The sequence below is a fragment of the Pan paniscus genome, chromosome X (assembly GCF_029289425.2).
Source record: "Pan paniscus chromosome X, NHGRI_mPanPan1-v2.0_pri, whole genome shotgun sequence".
Lineage (NCBI taxonomy): Eukaryota > Metazoa > Chordata > Mammalia > Primates > Hominidae > Pan > Pan paniscus.
In genome coordinates, this window is record NC_073272.2 from 123,186,579 (window position 1) to 123,205,952 (window position 19,374).

Below are 19,374 nucleotides of genomic sequence, written 5' to 3' on the forward strand. Positions count from 1 at the left end.
GGAAATTGGGGCTGCAGTGAACCATGACTGCTCGCTCCACTGTACTCCAGCCTGGGAGACAGGAAAAAAAAAAAAAGGAAAAAAGAAAAGAAAGCATCACCTACCTATGAAGTTGTCTTTAGGGGAGAAAAAAAGTGTGAATCAAAATCTGATCAAGCCATCTAGATCCAACTACCAATTTACAGAAAAAGACAACAGAGGAATATATTAAGAGATACCATAGGGATACAATCACCAAAATCCAAACTGTGGGAAAATCTAACAGAGAGTGACCCAATCTCTTGAACAAACAAATTGCAAGGAAAAATGTAATAAAATATAAAGGAAGAGTGCAAGAGAGGAAAAGAGGAACAGAAGAGCTACAACACAGAAAAACAATTAACAAAATGGCAATAGTAAGTCCTTTCCTGTCAGTAATTACCTTAAATGTAACATCTAACTCCATGTTCAAAAGACAAAGTATCTAAATTGATCTTTTTTAAGATGAGCTATTTTTTTAAAAAGCTGTATGCTGTCTACAAGAAACGTGTTTTAAATTTAAGGACACAGATAGGCTGAAAGTGAAAGGATGGATAAAGATACTCCATTCAAATGTTAGCCAAGAGAGAACAGGGGTGGCTATGCTTATATTAGACAAAATATACTTTGAAAATATAACAATTATAAATATATACACATACCACATCAGAGGACAACAGCATATGAATATATGTGACACAGAGCTGAAGAAACAAATAGACACCAACACAGTAATAGTAGGGAATTTCATACACTACTTTCCATAGAATACCCAGACAAAAGATCAGTAAGGAAACAGAAGACTTGAATAATACTACAGACCAAATGGATTTAATGGACATATCCATAACATGCCACCCAAGATAAGGAGACTACATTCTTCTCAAGCACACACAAACCTTTTTCCAGGCTCTAACATGTGATCTAACATTCTGATCACATTAGATCACAAACAAATAACAAATTTTAAAAGATAGAAATCATACCAAGTATCTTTTCCAAACACAATGGAATAAAACTAGATATCAATACCAGAAAGAAAACTGGAAAGTTCACAATTATGTAGAAATTAAACACATTCTTGAACAACCAAAGAATCAAAGAATGAAATCAAAAAGGAAATTAGGAAATACCTTCAGACAAATGAAAATGAAAACATAAATACCAAAATTCATGAGATATACCAAAAGCGGTTCAAAAGAGGAAATTTGTAGCAATAAAGGCTTTTTTTTTTTTTTTTTGACACAGTATCTCATTCTATCACCCAGGCTGGACTGTAATGGCAAAATCTTGGCTCACTGCAGCCTCGACCTGAGCTCAAGTGATCCTCCCACCTCAGCCTCAGCACCACCACTCCCCCAACATCCCATTAGGTGGGACCACAGGTGCATGCCACCATGCCCAGCTAATTTTGTATATTTTGAAGAGATGGGGTTTCACCATGTTACCCAGGCTGGTTTGGAACTCCTGGGCTCAAGCAATCTGCCCACCTCAGCCCAACAAAGTTCTGGGAATACAGGTGTGAGCCACGGAGCCAGGCCTATAAATGCCTTTTTCTTTTTTAATCTCAAACCACCTAACTCAAAACTTCAAGGAACTAGAAAAAGAAGAATAAACTAAGTCCAAAGTTAATAGAAGGAAGGAAATAATAAAGATTAGGGCAGAAACAACTGAAATAGAGAATTAAAGAAGAAAAAAAAAATCAGCCAGGTGCGGTGGCTCACGCTTGTAATCCTAGCACTTTGAGAGGCTGAGGCGGGCAGATAGCTTGAGCTCAGGAGTTCAAGACCAGCCTGGGCAACATGGTGAAACCCTCTCTCTACAAAAAAAATACAAAAACTTAGCTAGGCATGGTGGCCCACGCCTGTAGTCCCAGCTACTTGGGGGGCTGAGGCAGGAGGATCACTTGAGCCCAGGATGTCGAGGCTGCAGTGAGCCAAGATAGCGCCACTGCACTCCAGCCTGGGTGACAAAGTGAGACCTTGTCTCAGAAAAAAAAAAAGAAAAAGAAAATGAAAAAAATCAATAAAATTAAGAGTTTTTTTTTAAAAAAGATCAACAAAACTGACAAATCTTTAGCTAGACATTCAATAAAGAAAAAGAAAATTCAAACAATATTAGAAACGAAAGAGAAAACATTACAACCAATTACACAGAAACAAAAAGGAATATAAGAGGCTACTACACCATGATACCAGAGCCAGACAAAAACATTACAAGAAAAGAAAATCACAGGTCAATGCCTCTTATAAACACAGATGAAAAAATCCTCAACAAACACCAGCAAACAGAATTTAACAGCACATTAAAAGGATCATTCACCATGATCACAATGGATTTATCCCTGGGATGCAAGGATGGTACAACATACACTAAATGTGACACATTACACTAACAAAACGAAGGATAAAAATCACTTGATCATCTCATTAGATGCCGAAAAAGCATTTGACAAAATTCAATATCCTTATGATAAAACTCTCAACAATTAACTATAGAGGCTGAGCGCAGTGGCTCACGCCTGTAATCCCAGCACTTTGGGAGGCTAAGGCAGGTGGATCACTTGAAGTCACGAATTGGAGACCAGCCTGGCCAACATGGTGAAACCCCATCTCTACTAAAAATATAAAAAGCAGCTGAGTGTGGGCCGGGCACGGTGGCTCACGCCTGTAATCCCAGCATTTTGGGAGGCCGAGGCGGGCGAATCACAAGGTAAGGAGATCGAGATCATCCTGGCTAACACGGTGAAACTCCGTCTCTACTAAAAATACAAAAACAAAATTAGCCAGGTATGGTGGCAGGCGCGTGTAGACCCAGCTTCTCGGGAGGCTGAGCCAGGAGAATGGCGTGAACCCGGGAGGCGGAACTTGCAGTGAGTCAAGATGGCGCCACTGCACTCCAGCCTGGGCGACAGAGCGAGACTCTGTCTCAAAAAAAAAAAAAAAAAAAGTAGCCGAGTGTGGTGGCGTGCGTCTGTAATCCCAGATACTTGGGAAGCTGAGGCAGGAGAATCGCTTGGACCCAGGAGGTGGAGGCTGCAGTGCTGCAGTGAGCCGAGATCTCACCACTGCACTCCAGCCTGGGCGACAGAGCAAGACTCCATATCAAAAAAAAAAATACATACTAACTATAGAATGAATGTTCCTCAACACACACAAAAAAAGGCCATAAATAACAAGCCCATAGCTAACATTATATTCAATAGTGAAAAGTTGAAAGTTTTTCCTCTAAGATCAGGTACCTGCCCACTCTCTCCACTTCTATCCAACAGAGTACTAAAAGTCCTTGCCAGAGCAATTGGGCAAAAAGAAGAAATGAAAGTTATCCAAACAAGAAAAGAAGTGAAACTGTCTCTGCTGACAAAATGATCTTATATTCAGAAAATCCTAATGACTACACCATAAAGTTAGAAATAATAAATATATTGTATCCATCAAGGCAAAAAAATTTTTTAAAAAAAGGAAATAATAAATAGGGTAAAATCACAGGATATAAAAATCAACACACAAAAATAGGTAGTGTTTCTATATACTAACAATGAACTACCTGAAAAAAAGTTTTAATTCCATTTAAAATAGCTATATTGTAGCACTGCAAGAATGGCAAAAAGAGAAAAATAAAAATAAAAATATAATAGCTACAAAAAATAAAATACTTAGTAATAAATTTAACCAAGGAGATGAAAGATCCATACACCACAAGCTATCAAATGCTGATGAAAGAAACTGAAGATGACAAATGAAAAGATATTCCATGTTGATTGATTAGAATAATTAAGATTGTTTAAATGTCCATGCTACCTGAAGAGATATAAAGACTCAATGCAATCTCTATGAAAACACCAATGCCATTTTTCACAGAAACAGAAAAATCCTAAAATTTATATGGAACCAAAAAAAAAAAAAAAAACCAATAGCCAAGGCAATCCTGAACAAAAAGAAAAAAGCTAAAGTATCACACTATTTGACTTCAAGGTACAGTTGGCCCTCTGTATCCACGGGGGATTGGTTCCAGGACCATCTCCCACACACACCAAATTCACAGATGCTCAAAAGTCCCTTATATATGGCATATATACAGTCATCCTTCTGCGTCCGCAGGTTCCGCATCTGCGGATTCAACCAACTGTAGATAGAAAAATACTTAACAGTCAGCCCTCCATATCCACAGCTTTTGATCTGCAGTTGGTTGAATCTGTGGATGCAGCCAACCCACTAAATATAAGGCCAGCCAACTGTATATTACAAAACTAGGGTAATTAAAAGAGCATGGCGCTGGCATAAAAATAGACACATCAACCAATGGAACAGAATAGAGAGCGCAGATATTAATCCATGCATTTATAGCCAATTAATTTTCAACAAAGGGTACCAAGAACACATAATGGGAAAAAGACAGTCTCTTCAATAAAGAATGTTGGGAAAACTTAATATCCACATACAGAACAATGAAACTGGACACTTACTTCACACCATATACAAAAATCAACTCAAAATGAATTAAAGACTTAAATGTAAGACCTGAAACTATAAAAATCCTAAAAGAAAAAATAGGGGAAGAGCTACACAACACTGGTCTGGGCTATAATTTTTTAGATTTGACCCCAAAAGCTCAAGTAATTAAAGCAAAAATAGACAAATGGGATTACATCAAACAAAAAAAGTTTCTACACAGGAGGCCGGGTGCAGTGGCTCATACCTATAATCCTAGCAGTCTGGGAGGGCAAGGCAGGCAGATAATCTGAGGTCAGAAGTTCAAGACAAGCCTGACCAACATGGAGAAACCCTTCTCTACTAAAAATACAAAAATTATCCGGGCATGGTGGCGCATGCCTGTAATGCCAGCTACTCAGGAGGCTGAGGCAGGAGAATCGCTTGGATCCAGGAGGCAGAGATTGCAGTAAGCCAAGATCGCGGCACTGCACTCCAACCTAGGCAACAGAGCGAGACTCTGTCTCAAAAAAAAAAAAAGTTTCTACACAGGAAAGGAAACAATTAACAGTGTGATGGAGACAACCTATGGATTCAGAGAAAATATTTGCAAGCCAAACATCAAATATGGGGTTAATATCCAAAATATATAAAGAAGTCAAGGGGCCGGGCACGGTGGCTCACGCCTGTAATCTCAGCACTTTGGGAGGCCGAGGTGGGCAGATCATGAGGTCAGGAAATCGAGACCATCCTGGCTAACATGGTGAAACCCTGTCTCTACTAAAAAAATTCGAAAAAATTAGTCGGGTGTGGTGGCGGGCGCCTGTAGTCCCAGCTACTCGGGAGGCTGAGGCAGGAGAATGGCATCAACCCGGGAGGCAGAGCTTGCAGTGAACCGAGATGGTGCCACTGCATTCCAGCCTGGTCAACAAAGCAAGACTCCGTCTCCCAAAAAAAAAAAAAGAAGTCAAGAAAACAACCCAATTTTAAAATGGGCAAAGGACTTGAGTAGACATTTCTCAAAAGACATACAAATGACCAACAGAAAAAAAAACCTCAAAATCATTAATAACTAGGGAAATGCAAATTAAAACTACAATGAGATACCACCTCACACCTGTCAGAATGGCTATTATCAAAAAGACAAAAAATAAGTATCGAAGATGTGGATAAAAGGGAACTCTTGCCAAGCGTGGTGGCTCAGGTCTGCAATCCTAGCCTTTTCGGAGGCCAAGGATAAGAATTGCTTGAGGCTAGGAGTTGAGACCAGCCTGGGCAACCTAGCAAGACTCCATCTCTACAATCAACATATGCTGACATCACGCCACCGCACTCCAGCCTGGGCAACAGAGTGAGACCCTGTCTCAAAAAAAAAATTAAAAAATAAAACATATTTCCAAAATAAAAGAAAATGGTGATGCCAGCCAGGCATGGTGGCCCATGCCTGTAATTCTAGCAATTTGCAAGGCCGAGGCAGGAAGATTCCTTGAGGTTAGTTGGAGATCAGCCTGAACAACATAGCAAGACCCTGTCTCTACACAAAAAAAAAAAAGAAAGAAAGAAATAGGCATTGTGGTGTGAGTCCTAGCTACTCGGGAGGCTGAAGCGGGAGGATTGCTTGAGTCCAGGGGTTTCAGGTTATGATGAGCTATGATTTCACTACAGCACTCCAGCCTGGGCAACAAAGCAAAATGCTGTCTCAAAAACAAAAATAAAAAATAATAAGCCTGGGTAACAAAGAGACCTCATCTCCACAAAAAATAGACAAAACTAGCCCGGCATGGTGGTGCAGGCCTATAGTCCCAGTTACTTGGGAGGCTGAGGTGGGAGGATCACTTGAGCCCAGGAGGTCAAGGCTGCAGTGAGCTGAGATCACGCCATGCACTCCAGCCTAGGCAACAGAGTGAGACCTTGTCTCAAAAAAAAGAAAAAAAATAGGCCAGGCATGTGGCTCACACCTGCAATCCCAGTCTTTTTGGAGGCCGAGGCATGAGAATTGCTTGAGGCTAGGAGTTCGAGACCAGCCTGGGCAACCCAGCAAGACTCCATCTCTACAAAAAAAATTTAAAAATTAGCGGGTCATGGTGGCACATCCCTATAGTCCCAGCCACTTAGGAGGCTGAGGCAGGAGAATCACTTGAGCCCAGGAGTTCAAGGTTACGGTGAGCTATGATTGCACCACTGCACTCCAGCATGGGTGACAAAGCAAAAGCCTATCTCTCGAAAAAAATTAAATAAAATAAAATAATGCAATTGTTATGAAAAACAGTATAGAGATTCCTCAAAAAATGAAAAGTAGAGCTACCATATGATCCAGCATTCCTACTTCTGAGTACTTATCCAAAAAAATTTAAGTCAGGATCGCACAGAGATAGCTGCACTCCCATGTTCACTGCAGCATTATTTACAATAGCCTAGAGGTAGAAACAACCTAAATGTCCACCAACAGAAGAGCAAATAAAGAAAACGTCGTGTATATCTATGAAAGTAAACATTATTCAGCCATAAAAAAAAGAAGGAAATCCTGTCATGTGCTACAATGTGGATGAACCTTAAGGACAGTGTGCTAAGGTAAGAAGCCAGCCACAGGACAAATACTGTATGATTCTACTTATATAAAGTATCTAACGTAGTCAAACTCAGAAGCAAAAAGTAGAATGGTGGTTGTCAGAGGCTGCAGGAAGGGGAAAATGGGGAGTTGGTGTATAATGGATATAAAGTTCAGCTCATAGAAGATGAAAAAGATCAGGAGAAGATCTGCTAACATTGTACTTATAGTTGACAATATTGTACTGCTCACTTAAAATTTGCTAAGAAGGTAAATTTCATGTTAGGTGTTTTTTTTTACCACAGTAAAAAAGTTACTTAAAAATTGTTAATTTTGTTAAATCCTGAACCCTAAGAACATGTTGTTTTGGGGTTTTTTTGTTGTTGCTGGTTTTTTTCGTTTGTTTGTTTGGAGACAGAGTCTTGCTCTGTCTCCCAGGCTGGAGTGCAGTGGCACAATCTTGGCTCACTGCAGCCTCCACCTCCCAGGCTCAAACAATCCTCCCGCCTCAGCATCCTGAGTAGCTGGGATTACAGGTGTGCACGACCATGCCTGGCTAATTTTTGTATTTTAAGTAGAGATGGAGTTTCACCATGTTGGCCACGCCAGTCTCGAACTCCTGACCACAAGTGATCTGCCCACCTCGGCCTCCCAAACTGCTGGAATTACAGGAGTGAGCCACTGTGCCTGGGCAAGCATGTCTTTTTTTAAGAACACATCCTTTTGGCTCGGCGTGGTGGCTCATGCCTGTAATCCCAGCAGTTTGGGAGGCCGAGGAGGGCGGATCACTTGAGGTCAGGAGTTCAAGACCAGTCTGACCAAATGGTGAAACCCCATCTCTACTAAAAAATACAAAAATTAGCCGGGCGTGGTAGTGCATGCCTGTAGTCCCAGCTACTCGGGAGCCTGAGGCAGGAGAATTGCTTGGACTCAGGAGGCAGAGGTTGCAGTGAGCCGAGATCACACCACTACACTGCAGCCTAGGCGACAGAGCAAGACTCTATCTTCAAAAAAAAAAAAAAAAAAATTAAAAAATAACACATCCTTTCAATAGCCTATATGATGAAATTTAAAAGGTTGCATAAATAATTTCTGCCACACACCCAAATACAACCACAGTATTTGTCTACAGGTAAAGCACTTGTGCGATTGTTTGAATTGCAAGCTGAACTAGCTTGTTTTTATGAAACACCATTTTTTACTTGAAAGAAAAGCAAACTATGGTTTTTAAGACATGGGTCTTTCACAGGCATTTTCTCAAAACTGAACCAAGTGAGCCTGTCACTTCAAGGAAAACAACAGAGTACTTGCTGCCGATGATACGCTTTTACACTGTTGGTGGGGGAGTAAATTAGTTCAACCATTGTGGAAGACAGTGTGGTGATTCCCCAAGGATCTAGAACCAGAAATACCATTTGACTCAGCAGTCCCATTACTGGGTATATACCCAAAGGATTACAAATCATTCTACTATAAAGACACATGCACACGTATGTTCACTGCAGCACTATTTACAAGAGTAAAAACTTGGTACCAACCCAAATGCCCATCAATGATAGACTGGATAAAGAAAATGTGGCACATATATACCATGGAATACTATGCAACCATAAAAAAGGATGAGTTCATGTCCTTTGCAGGGACATGGATGAAGCTGGAAACCATCATTCTCAGCAAACTAACACAGGAACAAAAAAACCAAACACCACATGTTCTCACTCATAAGTGAGAGCTGAACAATGAGAACACATGGACACAGGGACAGGAACATCACACACTGGTGCCTGTTGGGGGTTGGGGAGCAAGGGGAGGGAGAGCATTAGGACAAATACCTAATGCACGTGGGGCTTAAAAACTTAGATGACAGGTTGATAGGTGCAGCAAACCACCATGGCAAATGTATGCCTATGTAACAAACCTGCACATTCTGCACATGTATCCCAGAACTTAAAATTTAAAAAAAATAAGACAGTTGTAACACATGCAGTGTAACCCAAAAAGGGCTCAAATACAGACTATATAAAGAACCCCTACAAATCAGTGAAAGAAACTCAAGCAACTCAATAACAAAAAAGGCAAAAGATATGACAGAGACCTTTCACAAAAAGAAATAAGAACTCCAGTACAGGCGTGGTGGCTCACATCTGTAATCCCAGCACTTTGGGAGGCCAAGGCGGGCGGATCATCGGAGGTCCGGAGTTCAAGACCAGCCTGCCCAACATGGTGAAACCCTGTCTCTACTAAAAATACAAAAATTAGCCAGGTGTGGTGGCACACACCTGTAATCCCAGCTACTCAGGAGGCTGAGGCACAAGAATCGCTTGAACTCGGGAGGCAGAGGTTGCAGTGAGCCAAGATCACGCCACCACTGCACTCCAAACTGGGCAACAGAGCAAGACTCTGTCTCAAACAAACAAAAAAAAATAAGTACTCCAAATGACCAATAACATATAAAAAGATGCTCATGGAAATATAAGCCACAGTAAAATTACATACATATTTACAAAAAATTTAAGTCTGACAATATCAAACATAGTGACAATGTGAAACAAGGTCAACTCATACACTGCTGGTGGGAGTGTACACTGAAATAGCTTGGCAATATCTAACAGAGCTAAAGTGTAACCTATAACCCAGAGATTCTACACCTAGTATATACTCCACAAAAACACATGCTTGTATACACCAAAACTGTTGTATAATAATGTTTCTATTGGCACTGTTAGTAATAGCCAAAAACTAGAAGCAACAAAAATGTTTAACAAGACAGCATAAAAATAAACAAATACTGGTATACGATGGAGTATCTTGCGACTATGAAAATGAATGAACTAAAAAAAAAAGGAAAATCAATGAACTGCAAACATACAATATGGATGAATCTTAAAAGTCATAACTGTTGAACAAAAGCAGCCAGAAACAGTAGGATAAATATTCAATGATTTCATTTATATGAAGTTCAAGAAAAAAATTAAACATATTGGGTAATGACACTGCAAAGAAAATCAAGAAAGTTCCTTTGAGTTGAAGATGCAAGGTTAAAAAAAGAGAAAAATCAAGAGGAAAACCATAAATGTCAGGATAATGGTTACTACATGAGAGGTGGGAAAGGTTTGATCGGGAACAAACGGTATGTTGCCTTGACCTGGGTGTAAGTTACATAGGGGTGCATCTTACAGTGATTATTTTAAGCTCTATATTGAGGTTTCATGACTTCTCTGTATTTTCATTACATTTCACAATTTAGAAAAAAATTCTTCCATGTTGCACAAGGCTTTAAAGAGAGCCAATGAATTCATATAGAAGAGTTTCTTACTCTTTTATATCTAGTAATCCTTTTTCTAGTCAATGAAACAAATAATTTTAAGACTTACAGAACCTGCTTATATATCACATCTAAGGCTAAATAAGATGCCAGATTACAATCATCCACAGAGAGATTATCTACTTTGCAGATTATACATAACCTTGCAGCTCACCTCTGTGCCTTCTGATTATGTCAATACCCTATCATCAGGATGAGCAGGGTAAGGTTATTAAAAGTCAACAGAGTAAACTTTTGCTGGTCAACAATTCACTTCTAGGTTTCACAAATATGTTCAAAACCAAAAAATAAAAAGGCAATGGAAGCCAGGCACTGTAGCTCACACCTGTAGTCCCAGAACTCTGGGAGGCTAAGGTGGGTGGATCAGTTGAGGTCAAGAGTTTGAGACCAGCCTGGCCAACATGATGAAACCTCGTCTCCACTAAAAATACAAAAATTAGCTGGACGCAGTGGTGCGCACCTGTAATCCCAGCTACTCTACAGGCTGAGGCAGGAGAATCGCATGAACCCAGGAGGCAGAGGTTGCAGTGAGCCAAGACTGCATCACCGCACTCCAACCTGGGCAACAGAGCGAGACTCTGTCTCAGAAAAAATAAAAATAAAAAATAAGGGCAATGGAGAGCATCTACTAAATTAAATATTTAGTTTGAAAATGTCAGGCCAGGCATAGTAGCTCACGTCTGTAATCCCAGCACTTTGGGAGGCCAAGGTGGGTGAATCACTTGAGCTCAGGAGTTCAAGACCAGCCTGGTAATATCACCTGAGCTCAGGAGTTCAAGACCAGCCTCGTAACGTGGTGAAACCCTGTCTCTACCAAAAACACAAACAATTAGCAGAGCATGGTAGCACACGCCTGTGGGCCCAGCTACTCAGGAGGCTGAGGTGGGAGGATCGCCAGAGCCCAGGAAGTTGAGACTGCAGTGAGCCAAGATCACACCAGTGAGCCATGATCGCACCACTGCACTCCAGCCTGCACTCCAGGGTGACAGAGCAAGATCCCATCTCAAAAACAAAAACAAAGAAAGAAAATGTCATTTAGCTATTAAACATTTCTCACTAAAAAAAATTATTCTGAGAGTACCTTACAAATGGTAAGCTGGTTTAAGTTTGATCCCAAGTACTTTCAACTACTTCCCTGGAGAACTAGACAGGCCTTCTAATGGGTTGAAAAGAGAACAGTGGTTGGTTAAGAACACTGGTTAAAGTTGGGTATGCTGGCTCATGCCTGTAATCCCAACACTTTGGGAGGCCGAAGTGGGAGGATCACTTGAGCACAGGAGTACAAGACCAGCCTAGCCAGCCTAGCCAACAAGTGAGACCCCATCTCTACAAAAAAAAAAAAAAAATAGAAAAAAAAAGTAGCCGAGTGTGGTGGCACATGCCTATAGTCCCAGCTACTTGGGAGGTTGAGCTGGGAGGATCACTTGAGCCTGCAGGTCGAGGCTGCAGTGAGTGGTGATCGTAGTACCACTGCACTCCAGCCTGGGCAGCCTGGGGAACAGAGTGAGACCCTATCTCAAAAAAAAAAAAAAAAAAAAAAAACACGATTAAGCTTCTAATTTCACAAAATACGTTAAACCTAACATAAGTTTATCTGGAATATAAAACAAAATCAATCTTCCTTCCACTAGGCAACATAGAAATAACATCTGCTTCAGACTAGCATCAGAAGATATAACCTAAAAATGCCATCTAGGTCTTTTGTGGAGAGGAGATATATAAGTATATCAAGGTTGCTTCAATATTTACTATGAAGTATTAAAACAATTCCCTCTTTGGGTTCTCATTTCCCTTATAGGGTCAATTCCCTTTAGAATATAATAGCAGGGGCCAGGCACCGTGGCTCACACCTATAATCCCAGCACTTTTAAGAGGCCGAGGAGGGCAGATTACTTGAGGCCAAGAGTTTGAGACTAGCCTAGCCAATATGGTGAAACCCCGTCTCTACTAAAACTACAAAAATTAGCCGGGCTTGGTGGCCAATGCCTGTAATCCCAGCTACTCAGGAAGCTGAGGCAGGAGAATCACCTGAACCCAGGAAGCGGAGGTTGTAGTGGGTCAAGATCGCACCACTGCACTCCAGCCTGGGCGACAGAGTGAGACTCTGTCTCAAAAAAAAATAATAATAATAATAGCAGGAAGCACCATGTCTTTGAAAGAAGAATTTAACAGAATAAAGTAACTCATCTTTCCCTTTGTACTCGGGCTACTAAAATGCAATTTCAAATATTCCTTCATATAGAAAAAGAGAAAACAGAAAAAGAGGAAAGGAAAAGGAAAGGATGAGAAAGAAAGAGAAATAAAATAATTGTTTAAAATTCCTCCTTATTCACTTGAGCCCAGGAGGTCAAGGCTGCAGTGAGCCAAGATCGTGCCACTGCACTCCAGCCTGGGCAACAGAGTGAGACCCTGTCTCAAAAAAACAAAAAACAAAAAAAAAAAACTTCTCCTTATAACAATGCACTTGCTTCCTCACATTTTCAATAGTTTCATTTCTATTTAACAATCTTAATGCATGTCTTTTGCAAAAAGCCTTCCAATGGTTGCGGGGAAGAGTTTGCACATCAGTGTTGCAAACTCCTACCTAGACTAATGGTACAGTCATCATTACATAACTTTAAGAAATAACTGAAATATAATTCTATATTGTCAGTCACCAGGCTACAAACATGTTCATTAGGACACAGATGACAATGTCATCATGAACTATTAGTTAGAATCTCAAAGATTTGCTCAAGTTGCATATGGAACCATTGAAAGGTTATTACAATAAGGCAATTTGTTTGCATAATAGATACTTATATTTCCCTAGTATAAAAGAGGTATTCCTTTGGCTGGGCGTAGTGGCTCATGCCTGTAATCCCAGCACTTTGGGACGCTGAGGGGGGAGGATCACTTGAAGCCAGGAGTTTATGACCAGCCTGGGCAATATAGCAAAACCCCATCCCTACTCATACACCCGCACAAAAAAATGTTTTTAATTAGCCAGGCATGGTGGCATGCACCTGTAGCCCTAGCAATTCAGGAGGCTGAGGCAGGAAAATCCCTTGAGCCTGGGGGGGTCAAGCCTGCAGTGAGCCGTGATCGCCTGCACTCCAGCCTAGGTGACAAAGCAAGACCCTGTCTCAAAAAAAACTTAGTTAAAAATAAATTTTTTAATAAAAAAAAAAAACTGGTATTCCTTAGTTATAACAAGAAACTAAAAACAAACACTAAGATTTTTCCCCAACAAGTAGATGTATCTGTGCTCTTCTCCCTAAGTAATTCACTAATAGAAGTCCACCAAGGATTCTTAAAGAAACTGTTTCTGAACATTACATTTGTCTTACTATACACCTGCCTAATGGTTTTAGGTCACTAACCTAAATTATAGGGAGAGGAAAAAACAAAACTACCTCTAATAGTTGCCCACTTTAATATCGCTTAAAAATAATCAAATTTTCTGTCTCAGTCCAAATTGAAATTATTTTAATCCCTTAATAACTTTCAAATACTTGAGTTTACCATTTTTCCACTTTTTAATTTAATTTTTTAAAAATAAAAATAGAGATAGGTTCTCGCTATGTCGCCCAGAGCTCTCCTGGGCTCAGGCAATCCTTCCTCCTGCCTCAGTTGCCCAAGTAGCTGGGATTACAGGTGTGTGCCACAGTGCACACCACCTTACATGCCACCACGCCAGGCATTCATTTTTTCTACTTTTAAAATAGTTTAGTGCTATTATGGAGATGCTGTCTCAGGTCCCTGAGAACGAGGACAGAATCTACTTTCTGTCAAAAGATGTATGGAAAACTGAATAAAATGTCTGAAGTTCCTTCAAGGACTTAAAAGGTATTTTGTGAATACTTCTTAACATGAGTATACGGCTTTTCATCTTACTTGTTCCCATTTTCCAGTATAAAGGAAACAGAGTCACAAGCTTAAACTACTTGATTATGCTCACATCTCAAATGTGGCTTTCATATATAGAAGGCTGATGTTCATTTACGCTTCACTTAATTCTTTAAAACAAGACAACAAAAAGGTTAAATGTAGTTAAATAAAGTGCTACCTCTATTATCATTTGTAGAACAGAAACATAACCCACAAAAATGAATACTGGGACAACACAGTTTTATCTTGTAGAAACATGCATTTAAAAGAAAAGGAAACAGGAAATGTTAAAAAAAAAAAAAAAAAAAGACAACAGGAGTTGCCGCACTTACAGTAGGAAAAAAGCACAAGTATATTGACAGCACTCACCCTACCTAAACATTAAAGCATTACAGAATAATTTGTTTTAACAAACAAAGCAGTAGCCTATACAACCTCCTGACATTGCTTCAACATTTTGTGAAGAATGTTTCTCTTCCCAGGAAAACAGACTAAGACTTATACTTAGCTTATGAATACAGGTCGAAATGGGAAATTAAATGCTAAATGAAAACTGAGACATCAAGAAAAGGTTTCAGATAAAGCTTTGGCTGAATTTGGAGCAACTTTGCGAGGAAAAAAGACTCAACCACCAAGACTAAAATTTCTTAGAATGATTATATCCCTTTACCTGGAATCCTCCAAGAAATTCAGATCAGATGGCATGTTTTGAACAACCAAATATACTTAAATAAGTTCTAGAATGTCTAAAATCATGTCGTAGCAGCAGAAGAAAAAGAACAGCAATCAAAACATTTGGCAATTAAATTTTAAAACTTTATTGTAACTACCATTAATAAGGTAAGACCTAATAAAACTTTCTAATTGATACCTAAATAAGCTATTCAAACAAACAGATGATATTCAACAAACATAAGTATTTCAAAATTAGACTAAGTATTAACATGAGGCTAGCATCTTCAGATTAAGAGCTTCGAATATCAATTCTCCATTAAGGTTGCCTGTAACAAAGAAATGCTGAGTTCACTGTGTTAATGATTTCTACCAAAAACAGAATTCTACACTGGATCTACCAGTACATGCAAGTTTATTAGCTTCATCATGGCAAGTTCTACGTCAATATAAAATAATCAAGAAACTAAAACTAATTCCAAAATTAAGTGATTAAATACATATCTTTCAGAATTTGGAAGAGTTTGCATTTAGATATAAGTATTATTGGAAATTACAATTACATTTTGGTAGTCCTCCTTTGCCCTTCTGATCCCTCTTGGAAAAGGTCACTCTTTAAGAGTTCTATAATTTAGCATTAAAAACATAATTGGTATCTCTGGAAACATAATGGGATATCTAGATATGTGATGGATGGACCATTCAGATAGGCAAAATACAGTTTTACTTTTCTCTCTAATTACCTAATAAAACATTCTTCAAAGTCAAGACCTTCCATTTAATAGACAGTTGTTTTTCATGGCGTACAATTAAGAATTTGCCCTATCTGAAAGTTATAAAATGCCCCATACATCTCTTATGTTGCTTTCAACACTAGCTGACTACCACCCCCAGAAAAGATTTATGCTGGTAAGAAGTGACAGACAAGAAATGAATTAACAACCTCATGAAATATATCACATTATTTTTAAAAAGATAGTTTTCAGTCAAGTTAAAGCTTATCTGCTAATTTATCTTGTTAAAAAGGAAAAATTCACCCAAGGTATAATTTTAAATATTGGTCATATTCTAAACGCCAAATCTATAGCTTCACTAATAATGTGGTGGCACACTACCTTCATTTTTAACATTTCCAGTTGCTGTTTTATATTTCAGAAGCTGTTTTCAGACAAAGGAAAAAGGTTTTTTGTAATATATTTGCACCACCACGTATTCTGCCTAGCAATATGAAAATGCTAACACCTATCTTTAGGAAGACACAAAAACTCCAAAGACATGCTATATGCAACAAAGTTTCATAGAGGGAAAACAGGTCAAATAAACTGAAACTAAGTACTGGATGGTGATGTGTTTAACTATTTAAAATAGCTTATTATGTTACACAATTTTAAATTCTCTTCCTGTAACAGAATGCAATCATAAAACTGACTATACTGATTTGGATCTACTATAATTCAATCCACATTCCACAAGTCATGCAATAACTACATACACGTAAGTTCTAATAACAGGTTTTTTTTGCTGTTGTTTTTGGTTTGTTTTTGTTTGTTTGGGTTTTTTTTTTTTTTTTTTAAGAGTTTCGCTCTTGTTACCCATGCTGGAGTGCAACAGCGCGATCTCCGCTCACCGCAATTTCCGCCTCCCAGGTTCAAGCGATTCTCCCGCCTCAGCCTCCTGAGTAGCTGGGATTACAGGCATGTGCCACCACGCTCGGCAAATTTTGTACTTTTAGTAGAGATGGGGTTTCTCCATGTTGGTCAGGCTTGTCTGGAACTCCTGACCTCAGGTGATCCACCCGCCTCGGCCTCCCAATTTGCTGGGATTACAGGCATGAGCCACCACTCTCGGCTTCTAATAACAGTTTTTAAGCAGCTCTTCAAACATAAGAACTATGAGAGATAGCATGTATTATGTAAATATACATAATGTGAACCTAAAATTCCATTTTATCTAAGTATTTCGATCTCCTACATCACTTTTTCTCAAACCATTACCAGTCAGAAGCCAAGCAGAATTTCACCTTATAGCCCTAATACCACTCATGCTAAGGTGGCATTAATAATAGTAAAACTGTTGGGAGGCCGAGGTGGGCGGATCGCCAGGTCAGGAGATGGAGACCATCCTGGCTAACACGGTGAAACTCCGTGTCTAGTAAAAATACAAAAAATTAGCCGGGCGTGGTAGCACGCGCCTGTAGTCCCAGCTACTCAGGAGGCTGAGACAGGAGAATCGCTTGAACGCGGGAGGCGGAGGTTACGGTGAGCCGAGATCGCGCCACTGCATTCCAGCCTGGGCGACAGAGCGAGACTCCGTCTCAAGGGGAAAAAAAAAAGTAAAACTGTCAAAAAACAGTAGCTGAAAGGAGGAAGCTGAGCAATCTACAAAGATAACAGCCCCTAAATAAATGAGCTGGCTTTGAAAGTAAACAAAACAATGAACTGCTTTTATCAGTTTTGGGGGATTACCCTAATATCGATGAAGATGATGGTCTGGCTGGGTAACTTCCCATCTTGCCTTCCCCAAACTTGATGGCTATTTGTCAACTAGCTATCAAACTTGATAGCTATTTGTTAACTAGCACATACCAGGATTTGTAAAATGTTCATTATAGTTAAAAACGAAGATTTATCAAATAGCCTTCTCTGACAATTAATAAACCAATAAGTACTCTAAGCATAGGCTGGGGGGGCGGGGCATGTGTTAAACCAAAAGAAATATGAGACATAGTCCCTATATTTCAAAGGCCTCCCAATTCATTACAGTGCAAGAATAAACACACATGAATAAGTCAGAGACCAATTAATTGCTAACCTGAGTGGTACAGACTTTAAGTGCATGAGCTGTCCTGAGAAGTTTAAATATCTAAAGGTTGGAATAATATTACTTTTAATAGCTATCACTTGAGCACTTACTATAAGCCAAGTGCTTTACAGGCATTATTTAGTCTTCACAACAATCCTTTGAGTAGAGTACTTATTATTCCCAATTTACTCAAGGGGAAACAGTCCAAGTGGTTAAGGAACTTACCCAAGGTCACTCAGCTACTTAAGTGGCTAAGACAGCCGCTTATTTAGGGAATTCTAGAGCTCACACTGTTAAGACTTCATACAGCAGTGCGTGGGGTGCGGGGGAGGAAGCCACATAGGCTGGCACTATTACAAGCGCGGGATCCGGCAACGCGTTCCTCGTGTTTCGTTCCAAGTAACGAAGTTACAAAGATTTGAATCTTTAGCATGAGCCACGGTAAACTGGCTACTAGAAATGGAGAGGGGTGGGCAAGGACGACAAAAATGGCTAACGAGGGTTAATTTCATCCAGGGTTGAGCTTTAGCATCTAAAAGCGACCCAGAGAAGGAAATGAGATGTTATTAATATTTGTTCTTATATCTGAGGTTTGCTTTGCTGCTTAAACGACTCCTTCCAGGGGAAGGGGAGGAGGGAGCGCTCTAATGTGGGGGCGAGAAGACTAGGGGTATGGCAAATTACTGTTTTCGGTGTTACGGGGGAAAGTTTCACGACTAAAGGAAACGCGTTATCCTAGGTACTGGAGAAGCTTGGAGAGCTGCCAGAATTAGTTGCAGTCCCAGGATAAAATGGGGTTTAGGGAACATTTAATGACGAAAGTTGAATCCAACCCGAAATAGCTCTAAGGTGAAAAGACGGAGCAAAGAAATGTCGGTAGTTCTTCAGGGAAAGCGGCAATCCCTGCCACACTTCCCCACGGCGCTACGCGAGGCCGGGACAGTCGAGAGACCGCTCCCCGGGAGGGCGAGAGGTGCCAAACCGGGTTCTTCGCGGCGCCCCGGGCTTCGCGGCAGCGGGCGAAGAGGAGAGGAGGGGAGGGGAATCCGGGACGGTTCGCCCTCCTTGGACTTCAGGCAGAGGAGGCGCCAAGCTCCAAACTGCGGAGTCCAACGGGTGCAGAGTGAAGAAATGGCACAGAGAGAGATGGAAAGTCCGAATTGCCCCAGCTCAGCCCCATAAAGATAAAGCAGCCAAGTGAGATCAAGCGAAGAGGGGGACACAAAAAGAGACCAAGAGGGAGCGCGGAGACCTGCAGGGGCGGAATAGGAGTTCTACTAAGAGGCTAAAGGAAGCCCAGCTACCGCAGGCAGTAGCGATTTCTGGGAGGCCAGGGAAGGAAGGAGGTCCGCGGCGGTAAACAGCACCTCTCCCCGAGTTCGAAACTCCTAGCCGACCATCCACGCCCGCCGCCCGGGTGGGGGAGGGGGTACATCTTTCCCCCTCAACCTCCCACTACAGGTGAGAGTGCAGCTGACGCCCTGGCCCGGCCCGGCAGTGCGCCTGCCTCCGGCCTGAACACTCACAATTCGCCTCTCCCTGATTTCTCCCAGTTCTTTATCCACTCTGCGGGAACCACCACAGCCGCGGACGCCATCTTCCTCTCACTAGTAGCAGAAGCCCGGATGTGTAGCACGCGAGCGAAGGGTCAAAGGGGAGCACCGCCCACGAGGAATGCCGGGAGCTAAGAGTTCGGTTTTCGATTTCCC

At 40.7% G+C, this 19,374-nt stretch overlaps 1 protein-coding gene across 20 annotated transcripts in view; it reads right to left on the reverse strand.

Annotated features, from left to right (window-relative positions):
• Positions 1–19,328, reverse strand: part of THOC2 (THO complex subunit 2) — a 132,888-nt gene extending 113,560 nt beyond the window's left edge. For all 20 annotated transcript variants that reach the window (XR_010111333.1, XR_010111334.1, XR_010111336.1 and 17 more), the window contains exon 1: positions 19,192–19,328. Coding sequence is in view for 13 of the 20 variants with exons in the window: in XM_008976731.5 (XP_008974979.4) it covers positions 19,192–19,262 (71 nt within the window). In the remaining 7 variants the exon portion in view is untranslated. The remainder of the gene's footprint in view (positions 1–19,191) is intronic.
• Positions 19,329–19,374: the final 46 nt, after the last annotated feature.